This window comes from Callospermophilus lateralis, chromosome 7, assembly GCF_048772815.1.
Source record: "Callospermophilus lateralis isolate mCalLat2 chromosome 7, mCalLat2.hap1, whole genome shotgun sequence".
NCBI lineage: Eukaryota > Metazoa > Chordata > Mammalia > Rodentia > Sciuridae > Callospermophilus > Callospermophilus lateralis.
In genome coordinates, this window is record NC_135311.1 from 37,981,279 (window position 1) to 38,008,055 (window position 26,777).

The following is a 26,777-nucleotide window of genomic DNA, read 5'->3' on the forward strand; positions in this document are numbered from 1 at the left end:
GGCATAGAACATATATTTCACAAAGTGATAAGAGAAAAATATAGAAATTGTTATCTTGACTATTTACAACAAAAGAAAATACAGAAAAATACAAGTGAGAGTAAACACCAGCAATCATATAAAAAAAATCATGCCTTGTTTACCACCAAAGAAATTATACTGGAGAGAAGCCCTACAAATATAAACAATGTTGCAAAGCTTCTAGTAAAAAAAAAAAGGTCTTATTTACCACAGAATAACCCACACTGGAGAGACACCCTACCAATGGACAGAATGTGATACAGTTTCTAAAGAAAAATCAATTTTTATTAAACAAAGCAGAATTCACACTGAAAAAAGCCCTATAAATGTGAAGAATATGGCAAAGTTTTTAGTCAAAAATTTAACCTTATTTACCAAAGAAGAATTCACACTGGAGAGTAGCCCTACAAAGGTAAAGAATGTGGCAAAGCTTTCCATTGAAAAACAGGCCTTATTTGTTGCAGCAAAATTCACATTGGAGAGAAGTCCTACAAATGTAATGCATGTGACAAAGGTTTTACTCAAATATCAACCTTTCTTTGACACAGAAGAACTCACACTGGAGAGAAGCCCTACAAATGTAAAAATTGTGGCAAAGCTTTCCATAGAAAAATAGGCTTTATTTGTCACAATAGAACTCACATTGGAGAGAATCCCTACAAATGTAAAAATTGTGGCAAAGCATTTAGTCAAAAAACAGATCTTCCCAACACAGGTGTTTAGTGCAACCAGGGACCCGAGTAGGACTTGAGAGGTGAATTCTGTGGTCTTCTGATGCTCTAGGGAACTTTCTCTTATAAGTTTAGTCCTTTACTTTATTTCTCATCAAGATTTTAGCGAGGTCTGCCCAGATTCCAATATCTGGTATCGTTTAGGAATGTAATTAAAACTTGCACACAACCTTTAACAATGTAAGGTATCACTTTTTGATCTTTGTGCTTTTGATCTTAGCTTAACTTCACTTCTTTATAGCTCATGGATTTTCATGTCTGTTAGAAAAACAATGCCACAATCTAAGATGCAGAGTTTCTTGCCTGCTGAGTCCTTGTAGTATCCCGTCCTATATAAGATAGTAGAAGCTCCTTAGTCTTAGGTGAGGAATCCACAGTGACTCATGTGGACAAGTGCCTACTATAGCTACCATTATAGAGAAAGCATGGTGCATGAGAATTGAGGCAACTGAGTATTGAAGGAAGTATTTCACATTTATTTCTATTTCCTTGTGTTGATTGGCTTTAAACTTTAGTGGTTACTGTATGTGAGAAAAATAAGAAAGTACTATTCGGTAAAAAATTCTTCAGAACCTGGTTTTGAGGAAGTAGTTTGGTTGCTTAAAGTTTAAAGATATCCTAGACCTAACAAACTAGCAAACTATTTTTTTTTTAATTCAGACTCTTCAAGAGAAACTTAATGAAATGAGCTCTGAACTAAAGTCTGCTCAGGAGTTATCTCAGAAGCAAGATGGTACAATTCAAAGCCTCAAGGAAACTCTGAAAAGCAGGGAAAACAAGATAAAATATTTAGCAATCAAGAACCTGTGAGAAACCAATTTGTTCCATCAAAGTAGACAGTATTCTATATTTTGTAGAAATATGTATTATCAGACTAACAAATCTTAACCTGGAAAAATTGTATCTTAACCTAAATTGGTGTTTTGTAAGAATCCTGTTACTAAACAGGCAAGATAACTGAATTTATATTTAGTTTGTTAACATGTTTGGCGCATCCTCTCTCATTTTCAGACTGAGGAGTTATACCAGGTGATTGAAGGTCAAAATGACACAATGGCAAAGCTTCGAGAAATGCTGCACCAAAGCCAGCTTGGACAGCTTCAGGTATGTGAACGTCATAGGGAGAGACTTCAGTTGGGCATGTGCCATTTGGTTTTATGTTTTGTCTTTACAGTCTTCTCAGGTGTTCAATGCTTGCCCTCCTCGTGAGGATAGTTTTTTATCTTTCTTCAGAGCTCTGAGGGTACTTCCCCAGCTCAGCAACAGGTGGCTCTGCTTGATCTTCAGAGTGCTTTATTCTGCAGCCAGCTTGAAATACAGAAGCTTCAGAGGATAGTACGACAGAAGGAACGCCAACTTGCTGATGCCAAGCGATGGGTGCAATTTGCAGAAGCTGCAGCAAACAAGAGCGAACAGCAGAAAGAAGCTTCTTGGAAACATAACCAGGTAAATCATTAACCACTTTGTAGCCCCAAATGCTGACTTTGCCCTGATAGTAACTTTTTAGCAGGACTGTGTATGTTGAACCTCAAACTTTGAGTCATTTTTTTTAATCTGAGTAATTCAGTTTAACATTTATTGCCCATGTGTCATGTGCCAGATATTGGACTACATTGTGGGAGTATAATGGAGAAGACCACAGGCTCCTTCCTCTTAACTTATAATTTAGTGTGAAAAAAGCACATGAACAGAATATCAGTATGGTTAATACTGCAGAGGAGCCATGTATGGATTTTTATAAGAATATGTAGGAGGGGCTGAAGAGGGAGTCAGGGAAAGCTTGATGAAATATGAGGTGTTCTGCAAGCACGGGGAGGTGTGAAAGTCAGCCAAACAGAAAAGTGGGGAAGAATGTCCAAGGTCTCAGAAATGGAAAGTACAATTAGTCGTGTAATTTGAAAAATGTCTAATACATTACTCTTAAATGAATTTCTTTTTCTTCTTGGTTTAGAGTATATTCTTTCTCACTCTCTCAGTCTGTCTTGTTTGAAGATCTTAAGATCTTTTTTGTGCTAGCTTCTCTTAGACTCCCTGATACTCAGATTTAAAAGTACAGTTTTTGAAGCAGCTTCCTGGTTTAGTACTTTGGAGGATAAGTATGAGACCTGAATTTCCTTTAGAAGTATTAAAATTCAGTTGTCTTGATAGTTTGGGGGTAGTGGTAGAAGGATAGGGATGGAAATAATTCTCAACTTTTTATTATGCACTCAAAGGAAACATATCCTAAGTTTTGTTTAATTGTTATATAGAGCTCCCTTTCTTTTTTTACAGTACGTTGCATATATACCTATCATTTATAAATATCTGCACACATATTTATATAAATGTGTAGACCATAAACATGCAAAGTATTACTTATAACTCATGGGTGTGTGAAAAAAAAATTCACTTATTACTTATAATTATTTACATCCCTTCTGATGGGAATTTATACATGAAATATTTAAAGTTAGTATTGAACTCTAATGTCAAGTTTATTTCCTACTACCCCCACAGTTTTTTCACAATTTTCATATCCTATTTGATCCAAATTTCTATAGCAATATTAATAATAGCACTTTCTGCTATTGTATATTTCATTATATATCTTGAAAATTTTAATGTATTTTAATGACCATGTAAAAACTTTAGATTGCTTTAAGAAGGGAATATATTTAATTCAGGAATTGCGGAAAGCTTTGCAGCAGCTACAATGAGAATTGCAGAATAAGAGCCAACAGCTTCGTACCCTGGAGGCTGAAAAATACAATGAGATTCGAACCCAGGAACAAAATATTCAACACCTAAACCATAGTCTAAGTCACAAGGAGCAGCTGCTTCAGGTGAGTGTTTATGACTTCAATGAAACTGTACTCATAGAGCTCTGAAATTCTTGTTCCTATAATATGAAGGTATTAATCATCTGTGTTGAGATCCTGCTGTAAGTAGAATATTAAGTTGTGGGAATCAGGAAGATTTAAATAAGTAGATACAATCTAAATCAAAATCAAGATGCTAATCATCAAGTAAGAAACATCTGCATAGACCTGAAAGACTTAACCAGTATTCAGCAAATGGTAAGCACCTCTGTGAGTTAGACACTTATGCCAGGGGTTGGGAAAACAAAGAGATTTGGCTACTCTCTCAATCTAATAGGAGAAGACATCTGTACATAAATTTCCTGAAAGTTAAATGACAGAATGAAAGTTTTAGAGAAAAATGCGATATTAAGAAGAGTGATCAGACCGGGCGCAATAGCACACACCTGTAATCCTAGTGGCTCAGGAGGCTGAGACAGGAGGATTGCGAATTCAAAGTGGCGCTAAGCAACTCAGTGAGACCTTATCTCTAAACAAAATACAAAATAGGGTTGGGGGTGTGGCTCAGTGGTTAAGTGCCCCTGAATTCAATCCCCATTACCACAAAAAAAAGAGAGAGAGAGAGAGAAAAAAAGGAGAGTGATCAGTTCTGCCATCTACTCTAAGCTTTACTCACATTGAATCGCTTATATTTCACTGAGTATCTGATTTTTTTCATTGTATGCATATATTGTGTATAAAAGTGTTTTTGTTTTTCTTATGAATGTACCCCTAGGACCTCTTCATTTAAGAAATCCTTGTCTTTTGTGGTGCTGGGGATTGAACCCAGGGCCTTGTGCATGCATGGCAAGCACTCTATCAACTGAGCTATATTCCCAGCCCAGAAATCCTAGTCTTTTATTAGTGCAAATCATTCCTCCTTTGTTAGATCTTTATTGCACCATTAGGCAGAGAGTCAAGCAATATACCCTGTGTTCCCCTACTAGTTAGCTGTCAAGCATGCTAGTATGTTCTATGTTGAAGATTAGTTATCAGTTCTATGTATTATATATGTTGTATGTTGCAGAATAGTTAACAATTTACATGAATGCTATCTCTGCTAAATTTTTCCCCCTGCAAATGATCATGTTTTTTATCTTAAGTGACAGATTACTTAGCAAAATGTAGGAATACAGTTAATAATAGATAAATGAATAAAGGAATATCTTTTGTCTCATTTGGAATTTCAGGAGCTCCTACAGTATCGAGATAATTCAGAAGAAAACCCTGAAGCAAATGAAATGTTGCTTGAGAGACTTCGGCAACGAATACATGATAGAGCTATTGCTCTAGAGGTACGTGTTGTGATTTTGCTTATTGGGCTATGGGTTATTCTATGTACATGAGTATCATAGAAATTCATGTCTACTTAATTTGGTCCTTTTGGGTTTTGCTTTTCCATTCTCTCATATTTTGAAGCTCATTGAGTAAATGGTAATCAAGATAATGAACCTTGTAAAATTAGGAGCTTTACTTTTTGTTACAGCGGGCTATAGATGAAAAGTTATCTGCTCTAGAAGAAAAAGACAAAGAACTGCACCAGCTTCATCTTGCTGTGAGAGAGCGAGATCATGACATAGAGAGATTGTGCAGTGTCCTCTCTTCTAATGAAGCTGCCATGCATGTAAGAGCAAAATCTGTCTTGACTTGGTATTCCTCTCTCACTTGCATTCTAAGTCTGAAGCATCAGCCTCCTCCATCATTTTCTGAAAACCAGAGTATTTGCTTTATAAGGTATATGTATATGTGTGTGGGGGTATACACACACGTATATTATTTTTATTTATACACACACACATATATATAAACAAAAATAGCACTTACTAGTTCCATCATTATAGACTAGAAAGGGAAAAATTAGGGCTGGTGTTGTAGCTCAGTGATAGAGTACTTGCCTAACACACATGAGGAATGGAATTCTATGCTCAGCATCACAGAAAATAGACATTATTATTGCTGTATGTATATAGGTGACTGTATGACCAATATGATTCTGCAACCTATACAATCAGAAAAATGAGAAATTATACCCCATTTGATTCAAATGTATGAATTGTCAAGATCTTTGTACTGTCATGTGTAGCTAATAAAAAAAAAAAGAAAAAAAAACAAAATAAAGGTATTGTGTCTAACTTAAAAATTAGAAAAAAAAACAGAGAAATTACAGCACTTCTGTTTTTGTAGAGGAAGTCAGTGAATACTGATTTCTGTTTACATGGTTCTAATTTATTTTTCATCTTTGGAAATGGGATTTGGATATAGATACATACACACCCTTCCCCACACATATACACTTTTACAGAAGCATTTCCAGGGTATAACTGTTGTTCATCTCGTTAATATTACATACACGTCCCTGTATTCCCGCAATTAGAACACTTGTTTATTTTACTAACATTTACCATGAGCTTTTTATTTACACACTTATTTTAAATCTTATATAACTAACCATCTGTCATTTTTTAAAGGAGTCATTTACTTTCTCTTCAGAGAAATTACTTCCTCTATAATGTTTCCATTTTATCATGGGCCTAGTATTTCTCTCTCCACAAACTAGTTAAGAGTTTCTAAAAACAAAAAATAAATTTGTATGGCGTTGTTAGATTTGTTACTTAGTTTTCTCCTCTTTCAAAAAAGTCAATAGGTGTTAATTTAAAGATGGATCTAATTTCTCATTTATCACGAGAAGTATAGAATAGCTCTTTTAACTTATGATTGATCTCTTTGTGACTACAGAGCATCGAGAGTCTCCTGAGGGCCAAAGGCCTAGAAGTTGAACAGTTAACTGCTACCTGTAATAACCTCCAGTGGCTACAAGAAGAAATGGGAACCAAATTTAGCCATTGGCAGAAGGAACAAGAGAGTATTATTCAGCAGTTACAGACATCTCTTCATGACAAGAACAAAAAAGTGGAGGCAAGACCTCAGTTAGCTTAAAAGCAGTTGGCTTAGTGGTTACTTGATTTCAGTCTTGACTTAGGACTCTAGAAGTCTGGGAAGCAAGTTATCCAAGTTTTTAATTTCATTTTCTGGGCAAGTAACTGACTTTCCCTAAGACTTGTTCCCCATACCTGTAAAATTAAGATGATGTTTATCTTTCTGAAAGAAATTATGTGAGAATTAATGTGATCAAAAATATGCATCTATAATATGATAACTAACCTTTATTAGTTATGGTGCTCTTGCCAGGTCAGGTACTATTTTAAGAGCTTAATGGGCAGTAACTTATTGAGTCCTCACAAATATATGAGGGACATAATATTATCCCTTTTTTACAGACAAGGAAAAGACTTCTGAAGTTAACTTATCCAGGTAACAGCTAGTTAAGTGTCAGAGCCAGTATTCAATGCAGGCAGTTTGGCTTCACAGTTTTAACCACCAATATAGAAATAGGAATTGCATCAGCCTGCTTATTAAAACAGTTTTTGTTATTCCTTTTTAACTTTCTGTTTGTTGCTCCCCTAAAAGTTTTTGCTGGGGAGAAAAAAAAAATGAAACACTTGGGCTGAGTGTCCATTTGTTCTCATCTAACATTAATTATTAAGTTCCCTGAGCAAATAAGAGAAGAATTTATTTCAGAGAACAATATGGAAGTTGGCACTGTATATATTTTATATTGTTAGTGTTTGTTCATTGAGCATGTCTAGCCTTCTGAGTCATAGGCCTTTGCTAGATGCGGGGAAACAAAAGTGGATAAAATATGATGCTTATTCTCAAGAACCTCAAAGCTCTTTCTTCCATGACAGTTCTTATAAGCATTTCAATATGTGTTAGAAAGGACTTTTTTTCCAAAATCTTACACCATTCCTTCTGCATTAGGATCTTAGTGCAACATTGCTCTGCAAACTGGGACCCGGACAGAGTGAAATAGCTGAGGAGCTCTGCCAGCGTTTACAGCGAAAAGAAAGGATGCTGCAGGACCTCCTGAGTGATCGGAGCAAACAAGCTTTGGAACATGAAATGGAGGTTCAGGCTCTGCTTCAGTCTGTGAGCACCAGGGAGCAGGAGAGCCAGGTAAGGACTAGTGCGGAGACCAGAAAAATATCATTTGTAACATGTGAATATCATTTTACATGATATATGGAGAAACTCCATAGTTTCTCTCCTGCTGTTTATTAAATAGATTTCAGTTTTACATCAATCATCCAAGTGTTAAATGTGTTTTAAACACCACATTTGGAAATGTGCCAAAGACACGTGTTCATTAACTGCATTGTCTACATTGATTTTTTTTTTAATGCTTTGATCATTTTAAGACAACAAGGTATGGAGTTTTGGAGTGTTTTGATTTTAATTCTAAACCATCAAGACTTTAGTGACATTTTATATTTCCATTTGAGGTATGGAAAAACTTACAATCAAATATATTTTCTTTCACTGGGCACAGTAGTGCACGCCTGTAATCCCAGTGGCTTGAGAGGCTGAAGCAGGAGGATCTCGAGTTCAAACCAGCCTCAGCAAAAGTGAGGTGCTACACAATGCAGTGAGACCTTGTCTCTAAATAAAATACAAAATAGGGCTGGGGATGTGGCTTAGTGATCGAGTGTCTCTGAGTGCAATCCCTGGTACTCACCCCCCAAAAGTATTCCTCTCCTATCTCAGGAGGAAAAAAAAATGATTGGTTTGGAAAGGACATGAAGAGAATACATTCCCATACTCAATATTGAGTGTTAATCTCGAAATAATGGTATACAACTATTTCAGAAATATTTTTTTTTATTTTTCCCTTCATTTTTATCTTTTTCCTTAAGGGCAAAGACTACTAGTTGACTTATGCTGCATATTAAGGACCAATAGCTCAGAATCAGTTTTTGGAGGAAGCTGCATTCTTACTTGCCTATGATATGTTACCACAATATTTTCTGATGCTTTCTTGTATCATGGGATAGTGATATTCCACTCTTCCAATTCCCTGGCCTACTGAAGTAAATACACATTTTGTTAGAAACATCCTGCCACATACTTCAATGATCACTTCTAGAAGAGACCTAAAAAAAATTATTGTGAATCATTTAAGTCTTTGACAAGAGGCTACTAAGTCTTTGAAGTTTATTTTTAACTTCTGTTATTTGAAAGAATTAGTCTTATTCTACATCTTTTTATTACACAACAGATAATAAAATAATGGAACCTTGTAGCTAATGGAAATGACTGAAGATTTTAAATTCAGCAACAGTATTAGTTATACTCTTCTGCATTCTCAAGTTCTACATGCAGAAGAATCACCTAAATGGCTTTTTTTAAAAAAAATACTTTTTTAGTTGTAGATGGATACAATGTCTTAGGAAACAGTTATTTCCTATGTGTGGATAGGAATGAGGACATTAAAGATCTACTGTCTTAGCAAATAGAGGTAAACAATGTAACATTATTACCAGTAGTCGCTGTGGTGTACATTAGATCCCTAGAATGTACTCATAACTGAATATTTGTGCCTTGTGACTCACAAGATTGTTGTTTTAGACAGGATACTCAGGGAAGGCCAATCTGATAAGGTGACATTTGGCAAAGACCTGAAGGGAGCAAACCATCCAGATATAAAGGTGAAGAGTAATCCAGGGCAAAGAAACAAGTAAGAGTGAAGACAGACATCTGTAACACCAATTCAAACCGGAACCTTAACACTTAGTCCAATAGAGTTCTAGCAGAATCTACTTCAGTTTCTCTTATCTGTAATAAATGTGTTATGTTTTTTTTTCATCATTTTGCCTATGAGCAACTTTTTTTCTACTCACTTGACTGTTTTTTTTATATATCAAGGAAACTATATCTTAGGGTCCCAGTAGTTTTTTTTAAAAATTTTTTTAGTTGTTGATGGACCTTTACTTTATTTATTTATATGTGGTACTGAGAATTGAACCCAGTGCCTCACACATGCTAGGCAAGTGCTCTACCACTGAGCCACAAACCCAGCACCCCAATAGCTTTTCCTAAATGGTTGGCCTTTAAGCAATTACACTTGAAAACAAATTGTGTTTATTTTACTGCAATATCTTTCTAATGTTATTTGTGACTTCTTCTCACTAGGCTGCTGCAGAGAAGATGGTGCAAGCCCTAATGGAAAGAAATTTAGAATTACAGGCTGTACGCCAGCATTTAGGAGGGAAAGGCTTAATGATGACTCAAACACTCATCTCTAACCAACAAGCTAAAGCTACTTCCTTGAGCCCCAATCTGGGAGAGCAAACTGATCAAGTAAGAACTGTAGACTTATGTAGACTTCATGTCTGCAGCATTTCTTGCTTACATTTCAGGTATATAAGTTTAATAACTTTTAATGTGAAACTGTGTGAGAATATTGCAAGTCCTGCCATTGTGATAATAGTTCCTGTGTCTTCCTAAATTCCACAACTATTCCAATTTTTAGGCATCAATGCAAATACCTCCAGAAATGATAGCACTTCCTTGCCTGCTAAAGAGGATGTCAGCATTCCCAGGTCCACATTAGGTAAGTATCAAATTTTGTTTCATGAAAAGATCTTTTGTTTTCCTTCCTGTATCTTTATATTAATAGGTTTGGCCACAACTCTTTCTTTTAACAGAAAAAAATGTTTGGATTCCTCTGAAAGGCTGGAGACACGTCAGTTCTGAGAAGAAATGCCCATAATTTATGTTCATAAGAGTTCACAGTTGGATGCTTCAAGATGGCCGCGAAGGGAGTGCAGTAACTCCGTGTACTGCGTCACTGTGAGGGAAAATGACGAGTTAGAACGGCTAAAAGCTATCTTGTTAGGAATTTCCAGCAAAACTGGGGTGCTCCAAAACCTAGTGGAAGGATTTTTATTGCACGAGGATCAGCTTCGGGGGCTCAAATGTGAGCGATCTGTCCGTACGGAGGGTCACGCTGCTTGCTCGGCAGATCGCCCTGCGGCTGGAGTCTTCAGCGCGCGCTGGGAAACGATGGGCTGGTGGCGCAGAGATACAGCGATGCTGATTCTGCGGGCTCCTGCCAGCTAGGCATTTGCTGAGCTCGGAGCTGAATTCTGGGTTGGAGATGGGGGAAGGAAACGGTCCAGCTCAGTTCTCCACACCGGTCAGACCACGGAGGAAGCCAGCAGCCACCATCTTGGAGAGCTGACGTCACCATCCTTGTTTTTGACTGATCGCAGCTCTTTAAGCTATAGAACAGGTAATTTCAGGCTGACAATTGTCTGCGTCTCACAGACAAATTGCTCAGACTTAGTGCTAAATAACCCGCGGAAACTGCTTCTTGGAGCCTGCTCCTATCAGAACACGCACCGAGCCCGGAGCGGCGGAGTTCCAGCTCCCGGAGCTGCTCTGGCCCAGGGCTATAGAACCCACGGAAACTGCTTCTTGGAGCCTGCTCCTGTCGGAGCATGCACCAAGTCCGGAGAGGCCGAATTCTGGCTCCCGGAACTGCTCTGGCCCAGGGATAAAGAACCCACGGAAACTGTTTCTCGGTCCGGGTCCTGCTGAATACTGTGGAGGCCAGAGGGGCGGAGCAGAGCTGCCGCCGGAGCCCGGAACAGGCCCAGCGACCCGCCGGCGTGGTGTCGCGTCGCCCCAGCTAGAGCGGAGGCCGAACAGAGCCGCAGCCTGTGCCCGGAACAGGTCCAGCGACCTGCCGGCGTGGTAGTCAAGACACCCCAATTGGAGTAGGGGTAGAGCAGATCCTCCACCTGCGCCCGCAAGGGAGGCAGGCCTGGGACAGACTGGCGGAACAGGCCCAGCGGCGTGCCGGCGTGGTAGGCACGTCACACCACTTGGGGGAGGGGAAGAGCAGAGCCGCTCCCAGAGCCCGGATCAGGCCCAGCGGTCCGCCGGCATGACAGTCTCATCACCCCATTTGGAGTAGGGGCAGAGCAGAGCTGCCGCCCGAGCCTGCAAGGTAGACAGACTTGCGACCGACTGGAGGAACAGGCCCAGCGGTCTACTGGTGTGGTAGACACCTCACACCAATTGGAGGAGGGGCAGAGCAGAGCCACCTCCCGAGTCCGCAAGGTAGGCAGACCTGCGACCTACCGGCGGATCAGGCCCAGCGGCCTGCTGGTGTGGTAGACACGTCACCCGTCATCCCAATTGGAGTAGGGGCAGACCAGAGCCTTCGCCCGCGGTCGGAGCAGGCCCAGCGGCCCGACAGCGTGGTAGTCACGTCAACCCAATTGGAGCAGGGACAGAGCAGAGCCGCCACCAGTGCCCGGAACAGGTCCAGCGAACTGCCGGCGTGGTAGTCAAGACACCCCAATTGGAGTAGGGGCAGAGCAGATCCTCCACCTGCGCCCGCAAGGTAGGAAGGCCTGGGACAGACTGGTGGAACAGGCCCAGCGGCGTGCCGGCGTGGTAGGCACGTCACACCACTTGGGGGAGGGGCAGAGCAGAGCCGCTCCCCGAGCCCGGATCAGGCCCAGCGGCCCGCCGGCGTGGCAGTCTCACCACCCCATTTGGAGTAGGGGCAGAGCAGAGCCGCCGCCCGAGCCTGCAAGGTAGACAGACTTGCGACCAACCGGCGGAACAGGCCCAGCGGTCTACTGGTGTGATAGACACATCACACCAATTGGAGGAGGGGCAGAGCAGAGCCACCTCCCGAGTCCGCAAGGTAGGCAGACCTGCGACCTACTGGCGGATCAGGCCCAGCAGCCTGCTGGTGTGGTAGACACGTCACCCGTCACCCCAATTGGAGTAGGGGCAGAGCAGATCCTCCACCCGCGCCCGCAAGGTAGGCAGGTCTGTGACAGACTGGCAGAACAGGCCCAGCGGCCTGCCGGGGTGATAGACACGTCACACCACTTGGGGGAGGGGCAGAGCAGAGCCGCTTCATGAGCCCGGATCAGGCCCAGCGGCCCGCCGGCGTGGCAGTCACATCACCCCAATTGGAGAAGGGGCAGAGCAGAGCCGCCGCCCGCGCCTGCAAGGTAGTCAGATCCGCGACTGACTGGCAGAACAGGCCCAGGGGTTTGCGGACGTGGTAGACACGTCACACCAATTGGAGGAGGGGCAGAGCAGAGCCGCTGCCTGTGCCTCCAAGGTAGGCAGACCTGCGACCGACCGGCAGAACAGCCCCAGCGGCCCGCCAGCGTGGTAGACAGATCACCCCAATTGGAGGAGGAGCAGAGCTGCTGCCCGCCCCTGCAAGGGAGACTTTTCAACTATACAAGAGCAATATAAATATATAGGGGAAAAATTTCAAAAACACAACAGTTTCACCAAGCAGAAAGAAACACGAGCAATATGAAAAGACAAGGAAAGAAAGGACCAAAAGCAATGCAAGTCAACTCAACTTTAGAAGAGGTAATAGCTGCAGCAGATGGAATGTCAGACAAAGAATTCAGGATATACATGCTGCAGATGATCTGGAGTCTCAAGGAAGACATTAGACAGCAAAATCAGACAATGAAAGATCACTTCGAACACTTTGACAATGTATTACATAAAAAATCGAAGAAGCAAAAGATCAACTATACAGGCAGATAGAGGTAATAAAAAACAAACAAACAGAAATCCTAGAAATGCAGGAAGCAATAAACCAACTTAAAAACTCAATTGAGAATACTACCAGCAGAGTAGAACACTTAGAAGATAGAACATCAGACAATGAAGACAAAGTATTTCAACTTGAAAAGAACATAGACAGCTCAGCAAAACTACTAAGAAACCATGAGCAGAACATCCAAGAAATATGAGATAATATAAAGAGACCAAACTTAAGAGTCATTGGGACACAGGAAGGTATAGAGGTCCAAACCAAAGGAATGAGCAACCTATTCAATGAAATAATACGAGAAAACTTCCCAGACTTGAAGAATGAGACAGAATCCCAAATCCTAGAAGCCTACAGGACGCCGAATGTGCAAAATCATAAGAGATCCACACCTAGACACATTATAATGAAGATGCCCAACATACAGAATAAGGAGAGAATTTTAAAAGCTACAAGAGAAAGGAAGCAGATTACATTTAGGGGTAAACCAATCAGGATAACAGCTGATCTTTCAACACAGATTCTGAAAGCTAGAAGATCCTGGAATACCATATTTCAAACACTGAAAGAAATGGGTTCCAACCAAGAATCATATATCCAGCGAAATTAAGCTTCAGGATGGAAGATGAAATTAAAATCTTCCACGATAAACAAAAGTTAAAAGAATTTGCAGCTAGAAAACCATGTCTTCAAAACATCCTCGGCAAAACATTACAGGAAGAGGAAATGGAAAATAACAATGAAAACCAACAGTGGGAGGTAGGACAGTAAGGGGGGAAAATAATCAAAAAGGAAAACAAACCATGTTTAGTAACATAAATAAACAAATATGTCTGGAAGAACAACCCATATCTCAATAATAACTCTAAATGTTAATAGCTTAAACTCACCAATCAAGAGACACAGGCTAGTAGAATGGATCACAAAACAAGAACCAACAATATGCTGCCTACAGGAGACGCATTTGATAGGAAAAGACATACATAGACTGAAGGTGAAAGGTTGGGAAAAATCATATCACTCATATGGACTTCGGAAACAAGCAGGAGTGTCCATACTCATATCAAATAAAATAGATTTCAAGCCAAAGTTAATCAAAAGGGATAAAGAGGTACACTACATACTGCTCAAGGGAACCATACACCAACAAGACATAACTATCATAAATATATATGCCCCAAACAATGGTGCAGCTATGTTCCTCAAACAAACTCTTCTCAAGTTTAAGAGTCTAATAGACCACCATACAATAATCATGGGAGACTTCAACACACCTCTCTCACCACTGGACAGATCTTCCAAACAAAAGTTGAATAAGGAAACTATAGAACTCAATAACACAATTAATAACCTAGAATTAATTGATATATATAGAATATACCACCCAACATAAAGCAGTTACACTTTTTTCTCAGCAGCACATGGATCCTTCTCAAAAATAGATCATATATTATGTCACAGGGCAACTCTTAGACAATATAAAGGAGTAGAGATAATACCATGCATCTTATCTGATCATAATGGAATGAAACTGAAAATCAACGATAAAAGAAGGAAGGAAAAAACATGCATCACTTGGAGAATGAACAATAGGTTACTAAATGATCAATGGGTTATAGAAGACATCAAGGAGGAAATTAAAAAATTCTTAGAGATAAATGAAAGCACAGACACAACATATCGGAATCTATGGGACACATTGAAAGCAGTTCTAAGAGGAAAATTCATTGCTTGGAGTTCATTCCTTTAAAAAAGAAAAAACCAACAAATAAATGATCTCATACTTCATCTCAAAATCCTAGAAAAAGAAGAGCAAAACAACAGCAAAAGAAGGAGAAGGCAAGAAATAATTAAAATCAGAGCTGAAATTAATGAAATCGAAACAAAAGAAACAATTCAAAAGATTGACAAAACTAAAAGTTGGTTCTTTAAAAAAATAAATAAAATCGACAGACCCTTAGCCATGCTAACGAAGAGAAGAAGAGAGAGAAATCAAATTACAAGCATACGGGATGAAAAAGGCAATATCACAACAGACACTTCAGAAATACAGAAGATAATCAGAAACTACTTTGAATCCTTATACTCCAATAAAATAGAAGATAGTGAAGGCATGGATAAATTTCTTAAGTCATATGACCTGCCCAGATTAAGGCAGGAGGATATAGACAACCTAAACAGACCAATATCAATTGAGGAAATAGAAGAAACCATCAAAAGACTACCAACTAAGAAAAGCCCAGGACCGGATGGGTATACAGCAGAGTTTTACAAAACCTTTAAAGAGGAACTAATACCAATACTTTTCAAGCTATTTCAGGAAATAGAAAAAGAGGGAGAACTTCCAAATTCATTCTACGAGGCCAACATCACCCTGATTCCTAAACCAGACAAAGACACTTCAAAGAAAGAAAACTACAGACCAATATCTCTAATGAACCTAGATGCAAAAATCCTCAATAAAATTCTGGCGAATCGGATTCAAAAACATATCAAAAAAATTGTGCACCATGATCAAGTAGGATTCATCCCTGGGATGCAAGGCTGGTTCAATATACGGAAATCAATTAATGTTATTCACCACATCAATAGACTTAAAAATAAGAACCATATGATCATCTCGATAGATGCAGAAGAAGCATTCGACAAAGTACAGCATCCCTTTATGTTCAAAACGCTAGAAAAACTAGGGATAACAGGAACTTACCTCAACATTGTAAAGGCAATCTATGCTAAGCCTCAGGCTAGCATCATTCTGAATGGATAAAAATTGAAGGCATTCCCTCTAAAATCTGGAACAAGACAGGGATGCCCTCTCTCACCACTTCTGTTCAACATAGTTCTCGAAACACTGGCCAGAGCAATTAGACAGACGAAAGAAATTAAAGGCATAAAAATAGGAAAAGAAGAACTTAAGTTATCACTATTTGCAGATGACATGATTCTATACCTAGCAGACCCAAAAGGGTCTACAAAGAAACTATTCGAGCTAATAAATGAATTCAGCAAAGTGGCAGGATATAAAATCAACACGTATAAATCAAAGGCATTCCTGTATATCAGCGACAAATCCTCTGAAATGGAAATGAGGACAACCACAACCACTCTATTCACAATATCCCCGCAAAAAATAAAATACTTAGGAATCAACCTAACAAAAGAGGTGAAAGACTTATACAATGAAAACTACAGAACCCTAAAGAGAGAAATAGAAGAAGATCTTAGAAGATGGAAAAATATACCCTGTTCATGGATAGGCAGAACTAACATCATCAAAATGACGATATTACCAAAAGTTCTCTATAGGTTTAATGCAATGCCAATCAAAATCCCAATGGCATTTCTTATAGAAATAGAGAAAGCAATCATGAAATTCATATGGAAAAATAAAAGACCCAGAATAGCAAAAACAATGCTAAGCAGGAAGTGTGAATCAGGCGGTATAGCTATACCAGACTTCAAACTATACTACAGAGCAATAGTAACAAAAACAGCATGGTACTGGTACCAAAACAGGCGGGTGGACCAATGGTACAGAATAGAGGACACAGAAACAAATCCACAAAACTACAACTATCTTATATTTGATAAAGGGGCTAAAAGCATGCAATGGAGGAAGGATAGCATCTTCAACAAATGGTGCTGGGAAAACTGGAAATCCATATGCAACAAAATGAAACTGAATCCCTTTCTCTCACCATGCACAAAAGTTAACTCAAAATGGATCAAGGAGCTTGATATCAAATCAGAGACACGGCGTCTGATAGAAGAAAAGGTCGGCTACGATCTACATACTGTGGGGTTGGGCTCCAAATTCCTCAATAGGACACCCATAGCACAACAGTTAATAACTAGAATCAACAAATGGGACTTACTCAAACTAAAAAGTTTTTTCTCAGCAAAAGAAACAATAAGAGAGGTAAATAGGGAGCCTACATCCTGGGAACAAATCTTTACTCCTCACACTTCAGATAGAGCCCTAATATCCAGAGTATACAAAGAACTCAAAAAATTAGACAACAAGATAACAAATAAGCCAATCAACAAATGGGCCAAAGACATGAACAGACACTTCTCAGATGAGGACATACAATCAATCAACAAGTACATGAAAAAATGCTCGCCATCCCTATCAGTCAGAGAAATGCAAATCAAAACCACCCTAAGATAGCATCTCACTCCAGTAAGATTGGCAGCCATTATGAAGTCAAACAACAACAAGTGCTGGCGAGGATGTGGGGAGAAGGGTACACTTGTTCATTGTTGGTGGGACTGCAAATTGGTGCAGCCAATCTGGAAAGCATTATGGAGATTTCTTGGAAAGCTGGGAATGGAACCACCATTTGACCCAGCTATTCCCCTTCTCGGTCTATTCCCTAAAGACCTAAATAGAGCATGCTACAGGGACACTGCTACATCGATGTTCATAGCAGCACAATTCACAATAGCAAGACTGTGGAACCAACCTAGATGCACTTCAATAGACGAATGGATAAAAAAAATGTGGCATTTATACACAATGGAGTATTACTCTGCATTAAGAAATGACAAAATCATAGAATTTGGAGGAAAATGGATGGCATTAGAGCAGATTATGCTAAGTGAAGCCAGCCAATCCCTAAAAAAACAAATGCCAAATGTCTTCTTTGATATAAGGAGAGTAACTAAGAACAGAGTAGGGACAAAGAGCATGAGAAGAAGATTAACATTAAACAGGGACGAGAGGTGGGAGGGAAAGGGAGGGAGAAGAGAAATTTCATGGAAATGGAAGGAGACCCTCAGGGTTATACAAAATTACATACAAGAGGTAGTGAGGGGAAAGGGAAAAATAATACAAGGGGGAGATATGAACTGTAGTAGAGGGGGTATAGAGAGAAGAGGGGAGGGGAGGGGAGGGGAGGGGGATAGTAAAGGATAGGAAAGGCAGCAGAATACAACTGACACTAGTATGGCAATATATAAATCTATGGAAGTGTAAATGATGTGATTCTGCAATTTGTATATGGGGTAAAAACGGGAGTTCATAACCCACTTGAATCAAAGTGTGAAATATGGTATATCAAGAACTATGTAATGTTTTGAACAACCAACAATTAAAAAAAAAAAGAGTTCACAGTTGGGGCTGGGGTTGTGGCTCAGTGGTAGAGTGCTCACCCAGCACAGGTGAGGCTCTGGGTTTGATGCTCAGCCCACAGAAAAATACATTAATTAATTAAAGATAATGTATCCAACTACAACTACAATATTGTATCCAAGTACAATAAATATTTTTTAAAAAAAGAGTTCACAGTTTACTCCAGGGAAACTGAATCCTAATTCTCCTTTTGAGAGAGTTTTGCAGGGAGTCAGAAATGCCAGAGTAGTATTTCCAAACCTACACAGTAGGACCAATGGAACTGATACATTCTACTGGATATCTTTCAATAGTGAGGTGCTCATAGTAACTTGACAACACTTACATTAAAGCGTTAGGAGGGACAATATAACTGAATTATTTTCCAAACTCAACCTTATCCAAGGAATGGCTGTAGGGCTTGAACTCCCCAAAGACAATCACATTCTAAGCATGGTGGGATCAAAACTCAAGTAGAAACCTTGGATTGGAGTTTCTGCTTTTACAGAGCAAAAAGGTTGGTATTTAGGGTAGCTTTAAGGAAGCTATTTCCCAGAGAATTACAGAAGTAGCTACTGGTGATAATTAATGAGGTAGAAATTATAATGCTGGAACCAGAAAGGGTGTAAACTTAAACAATTAACTTGTGATTTCTTTTGTCACCAAGAATGTAGAAAGTTTGTACCTGTATTATAGTGTATGGTATTAGATGATTCTGTGGGAAAAAATTGCACAAGTTTCATTATCTAACAAGAAACCTTTGCATTGTCCCAAAATAATGAATGCTAGATTTGTGTAATTTACTTTATATTTGCCATTTTCTTCTTAAAATTTATTTATTTATTTTAATTAGGTATATATGATAGCAGAAAAAAACATACTTTTCCCCAACTTTTTATTCTGGAAATTTCAAACCTACAGAAAAGTGTCAACAATAGTGTAGTGAATACCCATATACATTTTTATTAGGATTCATCAATTGTTAACATTTGCCACATTTGCATTATTTCTTTCCATGTGCACAACATATATAGATACAATGCTTTTTTTCTGAATTTCTTATAAACATCATGATATTTGATCTGTAAATATTTCAGCAAGTATTTTCTAAGGACAAAGGCATTCTCCTACATGTTTACAATGTAATTATCATGTTTGGGAAATTTGACCTTAATGTATTTTTACTATCTAAATATATAATCCATATTTAGAATTCTCATTGTCTCAATAACATTTTCTGTAGTTGCTTCTTCTTGCCACCAGGGGTCATGCATTATGCTTAGATGTCCTGTCTTCAGTCCACTTTAATCTAGAACAGTTTTCCAACCTTTTTCCTCCTGTCTTTTACAACATTAGGATTTTTGAAGAATTCAGGGAAGTGTCTATCATTGTTTCCTCATGGTTAGGTTAAGGTTAAACATTTTTGTCAAGAATCCTATGAGTGATGTCTTTCTGGGTGTATCCCATTAATGCATATTGGTCAGTTTGCATCAAGTTGAATAATTGGATATACAGGAATAAGTATCAGATCAGCAAATGTGGAAAATTTTTATGTAGTGGTAACAAATTTCATCCTTTGGTTAAGGTTGTAATGTGTGCCAGATCTCTCCATTGTAAAGGTTCATTTTCCCCTTTGTAATTAGTAAGTGCTCTACAGGCTGATAGCTTGAGATGCTGACAGTTGTATTTCCCAATAGTCAGTGGCTTTAGCATTCTTTAAACCTTGCTTGAACTTTTCAAAATTAATTTCCTAGTTCTTAAATTTTTTCTTATCTGTTATGAAAGATAACAAAAAAAGATTACAAAAAAAGAGTTATCTTGCTCTTATCTTCCCACTCCATTTGTTGTGTAAGTGGATTGTGTCTTTTAAAAAAATATTATAATATGTACTTCTGTATTCCATAATTTTAGATTTTTCTGTCCTATTATTGTCAAACACATTCATAATTTAACATTAACACAGTTAAAAAAGTCAAATATATGAAAAAGATATTCTCAGAAGTCCCATCTGCTTTCCAATCTTTTCTCTCATGTTTCTTTTCATTCTCTGAAGGTAAATTGTTGAATTCTGTGGTCTTCTTAATGAAATATCTTTTTTTGTAAATAAACAGATGAATCATGTGCATACATAATTTGTATGTGTGTGTCACATATTTCCCCCTTTTCCAGATAGAAGTATTCTTTTGAACATAGCTTCTTTCAGTTAACATATGCTTGAAATTGCTTCATATATGTTCATGAACTTCCTCATTCTTTTTTATAGCTGTATATATATATAGTCCTTAGTGTGAATATACTGTAGCTGATTCCGTCTTTTCTCTTTCGAATGTAGGGTGATTGCAATATTTTGCTATTATAAATAATGCAATTAAAAAAAACCTGTGTGTGTGTGTGTGTATGTGTGTGTGTGTGTGTATTTTTTCTTAATTGCTGGAATGCATATTCCAAGTAAATTTCTCAAAAATGAGGCAGCAGAGATTACATGTTTTGAATGATTAAACCTGGCACTATGTGTTCATTTTAGGAGACTTGGACACAGTTGCAGGACTGGAGAAAGAACTGAGTAATGCCAAAGAGGAACTTGTACTTATGACTAAAAAAGAAAGAGAAAGTCAGGTGAGTTTTATAAAGGCTAATTTCTAAATTACTGTTTCCCCCTGCTGCCCCCCCCCGAATAGTTGATATTTAAAAGTACAATTCTCTAAGTATAATATCTAAGTTCAAATATAAGGTATACCTTTTTTCTTTTTGGAAAAAATATAAATCATTTTGTGTGTGTGTGTTTATATATAAAAGATGTATATGTAAGATATAGATAATATATTGTATATAATATAATAATATATGTAAATAAGATATATATAATATATATGCATACATTATATATATTTTATCCAATAAGATCCTCTTATTTTTATAATGGGGACCTCTAAAGCTTTTTAACTACTGAAATAATGAAGTTTTTTATAACCATTGATAACTGTAAGAAAATAATTGTAAAACACTTATGAAAAGAGGAAATGCTATTTATTGCTGCTTAGAATTATGACATCAGACTCATGGAATTAGAGTTTAGAAGCATTAAACAAGAGAAATTTGAGTATGAACAATAATATTTATTGAGTACTCATTATATGCATTAGACTGTGCTGAATTCTTAAATTAATGCCAGTGTTCACAACTCTACACAAAATAGATGGTATTGGACTTATTTTATAGATGGAAAAGCTGAAACACTAATTTATTTATTTTTTAATGGGACAGGGATTAGTCCTAACTAATAAATGCCAAAGCTAAGATTTAGACGCAAAGTCTTTTGTGTCTCCAAATACTTTCTTTCTAAGAAGTCATTTCTTGGAATAGATACTCTTCCCTATCTTATGCATGAACTATTTCTATCAGTAATTTTCATCCATTTTCTTAGAAGAAACCTTTCAGTCTTATAGAAATCCTTCCTCTGTCTTCCCCATACAGTCAGTTGTATGTCCAGCTATGATGTAGAAGACATGTTAGGGCTACAACATAGCGCTACAGACAAAAACTAAACACATGTTGCTATGGAATCTATTTTAAAAGGTCAGTCAGGGGCTGGAGTTGTATGTAGCTCAGTGGTAGAGTGCTTGCCTCATATGTGTGAGATACTGGGTTTCATTCCTAGCACCACCTATAGATAAGCAAATAAAATAAATGTCCATCAATAACCAAAAAATATTAAAAAAAAGTCAATGTCATTGGTTCCTAAGTTAAGTTAGCTAGCTAAGTTCCTAGCTTTTTCTACCTTTTTGCTGTAATTTGATCTATAATATAAAATCTCTGTTTATATTTATGATGAAATTGTCTTATTATACCTTTTGATTTCATTACCATATTTTTGCTTATAAACCAATTCATACATGGCATTTAAAAAATTAGTTTTTAAATCCCTTAGTCCTTTCCCTTTTTTCCTCTACTTTAGCCATTGATTGATTATTCATGTCAGATATTTTAATTTTCACATACTATTTCTGTTTTTCTCATATGTACCAAATCCAGAGTAATGTTACTTTTTGATTCTGTTCTGTTTTCATGATCGTAAAATTATAATGCTTATGAATAAATATTTTGAATGAATGATGTTTAGTCATTGCTTAACTTCATGAATCCTTAATCCATTACCCTCTTCTAAGTCCAATAACATATAAATGTATTTCCACATTCCATCTAACATGAGGTATTTACCAAAAGCTATGCAATTTTTCCCATATTCCCTGTCTTGATATTATAGTATATAGATGCGGCAGTAGTTACTTCATTAACTCCCTGCAATGTGCCAAGTACTTGTAAAATATTTTCTGTATTTCTTATGTAGCGCTGGAAAGTAGCTATAATATTCCCATTTTACACTTGAGGAAATCATTAGTTTAAATGCCTTGTAAAGGAGTTTATGCCAAGATTTAAAACCTGTGTCAGTCTTACCTGCAGACCTTTTATCATGCTGTAAAAATGTTTTCTTCTTCTTGTTTTCATTTTTCTTCAATGGAACCAAGTACCTGGATGTCTGTATCTATCTGTCTATCTATCTTTCTATCTGTCTGTCTATCTATCTATCTATCTATCTCTTTGAAGAAGGTCTGATAAATAGCACCCCTTTTTCCATACCCAACTCTGAATAAATTGAGAAATAAAACAAATTGGTGGCAGATAGCCTGAAGCTTTATCATATTTAATACTGACAGAGTCTTAGAAACCTTAATGTAATAACCGATGTTGGACCTGGATTTGGTAATTGACCTGCTCAGTCACAGGCAGCATTGGGCCTGGCAGACTACTCCGTGGTGCGCAACAAACTGCCTTTAGAGAAGCAGTGATAAAAAAATAGTCTTCCTTTAGGCCAGTGTCTTCTAAGGAGAGCAAGTGGGGAGAGCCAAGCAGGCCTGGTTTATTCTTCCACTGTGTACAGATAAGTCAAGTCCCTCCCCCTAATTGGGGGCAAAGAAAGGTCAAGAGTTACACTAATTGAGCTTCTTCAGCATGGAAGGAAAATAAAGATAGTTAAAACTATCAAATAACTGTTACTAAATCATTATGAGCCCATATGGTTATACTGCAAGCATTGATGGAATTAGAAGATACACGAATAAAATTTTTCTTACTTTTGACTTAAATTTTATGTGCTTAAGGAAGAAGTGTTGCTTCCTTTAGGAAGCTTAGTTATACTTTAAATTGGCTTCTCTACCATCTCTCTTCACTTGTTCCACTGAATTTTTAAAGATTATCTTAAAATAGTTCTTTAAAATATTTATTTAAAATAACTTGCCATTGCCGTAAAGATTATATGGATATACGGTACCTACAAGAAAGACATTATACCTAGTGAATCAAGTTTGCTTCCACAAGTTCATACTCTGGATCTGCCACTTACTAGCTCTGTGATTTTTGAATTGGTTCCTTAATTTCTCTCGGTCTGAATCACCTCATCTGTAACTTGAGGTGTAGAAGTCACCTTATCTGTAAATTGAAAAGTAGTTGCCCCATAGGGTTTCTGTGAGGATTCATCTGTTCACTTGTTCATTCATTCATATATGGGTTACTTTCTGTAAGCTAGTGCAGGGCTGAGGTAGTGAGCAATATCAACAGTGTCCCATTCTGGCTCTGTGTAATTTCTACCAGAGAGATAGAAGACAAGAAACATGTTATATTATAAATTACAATATGTTATAATAATTATGCCATTAGATACTATAAATTATAAACATAAGATTTCCTTGACATATTTGCTCATATAAGCATTTTAAAATATTATAATATTATAATTGAAAATTAAAATGAGTGATACAAAAAAAAGTGATAGAAAGTAACATGGATGGGGACCACCTTAACGGGAGTGGTCAAAGAAGACTTCTTTGAGCAGATGACACTGGGGTCCTGAGGATGGGAAGGAAGCATCCTTGGGAAAGATATTTCAGGCAGACCGAGTAATAGGTATAAAGCCCATGAATCAAGAGTCTGTGTTACAAGAACAGAAAAAGTCTTGTATTCCTAGAAAGTGAAGAATAAGGAGAAAAGTGGATGATATTGAAGGACAAGAAGTAGATTAGCCAGATCGATGAGTTTGTGAGAACAACTCAGCTATCATTATTATCATAATTTTTAATAAATTTGTTATAACAATGTTTATAATTTTCTAGTGAGGAGGGAAGGAAAATACAACACTGAAAATTTAGGGCCTACAGTGCTGTGTGTAAGATTACATTGTAGGTGGTAGCATGTTTAGTAGGAAGCATGTAATATTTAGTGATCTCTGATGTTAGCAGCTATTTTTGTTTGATGCCTTATTTATTAATTCATTAAGTTTTGCATGATGGAGGTGTTCTATAATGTTTTAATCTATTAGCTAAGGAACTTATATGAAGAAAAATTTCATCTTTTACTTCTGCTAAAGATAACCAGTTTTTAGGTGTCATAATAAATATGGTTAAATTAAATAAATTTGATGGTTTTATACTGTTAACTCAAGTAGAGGAAAACCATTAAAAACAACCATTACAACTTCCCATGAAACAACATTTGGTACCATGCTGTGTGGTTTATTGATTTGTTCTAGTAGAGCTTTATTCATGTTCTTGTTTTCTTTTGCATTATTGGCTGATAGTGATGTGATATGAAAAGCAGTTGCCTCATTGTTGAAATGTAAATGTCACAGCTGTTGTTTCCTCTACCTGCTGACTCCAGTGTTTCTTCTGTCCCCAGATGAAACTTTCTGCTCTACAGTCTATGATGGCTGTACAAGATGAAGAGCTACAGGTGCAGGCTGCTGATCTGGAGTCATTGACCAGGAACATACAGGTAAAAGAAGACCTCATAAAAGTCTTTCAAAGGTTTTTAAAGACTATTGGATGTGTTGGAATTCAGATTACCTGTAGGGCATCTTCAAACAATATGTGGATACAGTTGGTCCATTGGCCAGTGCTTATCAATATCCCACTTGAAAGTGTAGTAGATTATTTCAAGAATATCTGTTCCCTTGCCCCTCTGCTAGAACAGCTTTTATTACTATTTTAAAATCTATACTTATTATTTGTTTTTTTAATTTCTAGGTCCTGCAAATGCAACTGGTTGATCCTGAAGACATACCAGCTATGGAACGCCTGACACAAGAAGTTTTACTTCTTCAAGAAAAAGTTGCTTCAGTAGAATCCCAGGTTCAAGAAATTTCAGGAAACCAAAGACAACAGGTAAATTATTGAAATGCAGACTTTATTATTTTATTTGAAATAAGCAATATGAAGACTGTCAATCTCAACTACTTTTGAAAAAAGTCTAGGTCAACTGATGGTACTTCATAGAGAATCCATACTCCACAGTACCTTGCTCAGTTGCAGTCATACATGCCTATTTCTAACCTTTATAGTTCTGAAAGGAGTAGCAGTTGCTTTTGGACACATACTGTCAGTTATCCTTCACTCTCAAACATAAGTCACTTCTCTCTCAATTAACTCTTTATCATCTGCCTGCATTTAGCCACGTTCAGACAACTCCCAATTTAAAAAAGGAAGAGAGGAAACAACCCTTCCTTTGCCTTGAGTTCCTCTGTAGCTCTACTTTATGATTAACCTTTTCAATGCCAAATTTTTTCAAAAAGATTTATCTACCTATGCTTTACATCCATTACTATTACTCTCACTAACTGTTCTTCTCATCCCCCCTCCAGCTTTAATTTTAGCTTAAACATCTCTGCTATTTACACATTATCATAGCCCATTATTTTTATGTCATGTAGTATATCTCACAAGAACATATGTATGTTGATGGATGTCTTTTCCTCCCACTAGATAGTAAGCTTTTCCCTAGAATTAGAACAGAGTCTGTCATATTAAAAGGTGCTCAATAAATGTTTATTTCCAACATTGAAAACTAGAAAGTCCTATTGTATGTTTCCCTCTTACCTATCTTTTCTCACTGTTTTTTTGGCTTCTTTCCTATGCTTCTGACTTTTGTCTCCTTTTTATTTCTTTCTTGCACTCATATTTGAATTCAGCTAACATATAAAATGATATTGTGTCATTGATTAAAACTGTAAGATAATACAGAGATCTTAAGTAATAAAAGACTGGGACTTTTTGGTCAGAGTATGTGCAAATACATTTTTTTCTTTTTCAGGATAAACTTGGCTTCATGTCTCACTTTTCCATTTGTATGTTGCTTCTTTTCTTTCTTCAGTTGCTGCTGATGCTAGAAGGACTAGTAGATGAAAAGAGTTGACTCAATGAGGCCTTACAAGCTGAGAGACAGTTCTATAGCAGCCTGGTGAAGTTCCATGCCCATCCAGAGAGGTAAGAGAGTAACTTTTCCCTTTACTAAATAATAATAATAATTATTATTGTTATTATTTTTATTTTTGAGTCAGAATCTCACTAAGTTGCTGAAGCTGGCCTTGAATTTGTGATGATCCTGCCTCAGTCTCCCGAGTCACTGAGATTATAGGCATATGCTGTCATGCCCAACTTTGTTTTTCCCTTTTTTTTTAAAAAAAATCCTTTTATTCTTTTCATTTCTTCTATTCTTTATTAAGTGCAGATGCCAATAATACCAAAGAAGAGAGAAAAAGAAAGCTATCCACTTCGTTATTTGCTGCGTAGATGGCAATAAGCCTCAGT

General features: G+C 37.5%; 1 protein-coding gene across 1 annotated transcript in view; it reads left to right on the plus strand.

Moving 5' to 3' along the window:
• Positions 1–358: 358 nt before the first annotated feature.
• LOC143404192 (myomegalin-like) overlaps positions 359–26,777 on the plus strand; it is a 77,834-nt gene continuing 51,415 nt past the window's right edge. The window contains 16 exon segments of the mRNA XM_076862478.1: positions 359–433; positions 1,413–1,528; positions 1,760–1,856; positions 1,986–2,198; positions 3,416–3,574; positions 4,750–4,884; positions 5,076–5,213; positions 6,326–6,505; positions 7,409–7,603; positions 9,617–9,784; positions 9,957–9,972; positions 9,975–10,037; positions 20,666–20,757; positions 24,871–24,987; positions 25,218–25,355; positions 26,341–26,453. Coding sequence (XP_076718593.1) covers positions 359–433; positions 1,413–1,528; positions 1,760–1,856; positions 1,986–2,198; positions 3,416–3,574; positions 4,750–4,884; positions 5,076–5,213; positions 6,326–6,505; positions 7,409–7,603; positions 9,617–9,784; positions 9,957–9,972; positions 9,975–10,037; positions 20,666–20,757; positions 24,871–24,987; positions 25,218–25,355; positions 26,341–26,453 — 2,015 coding nt within the window.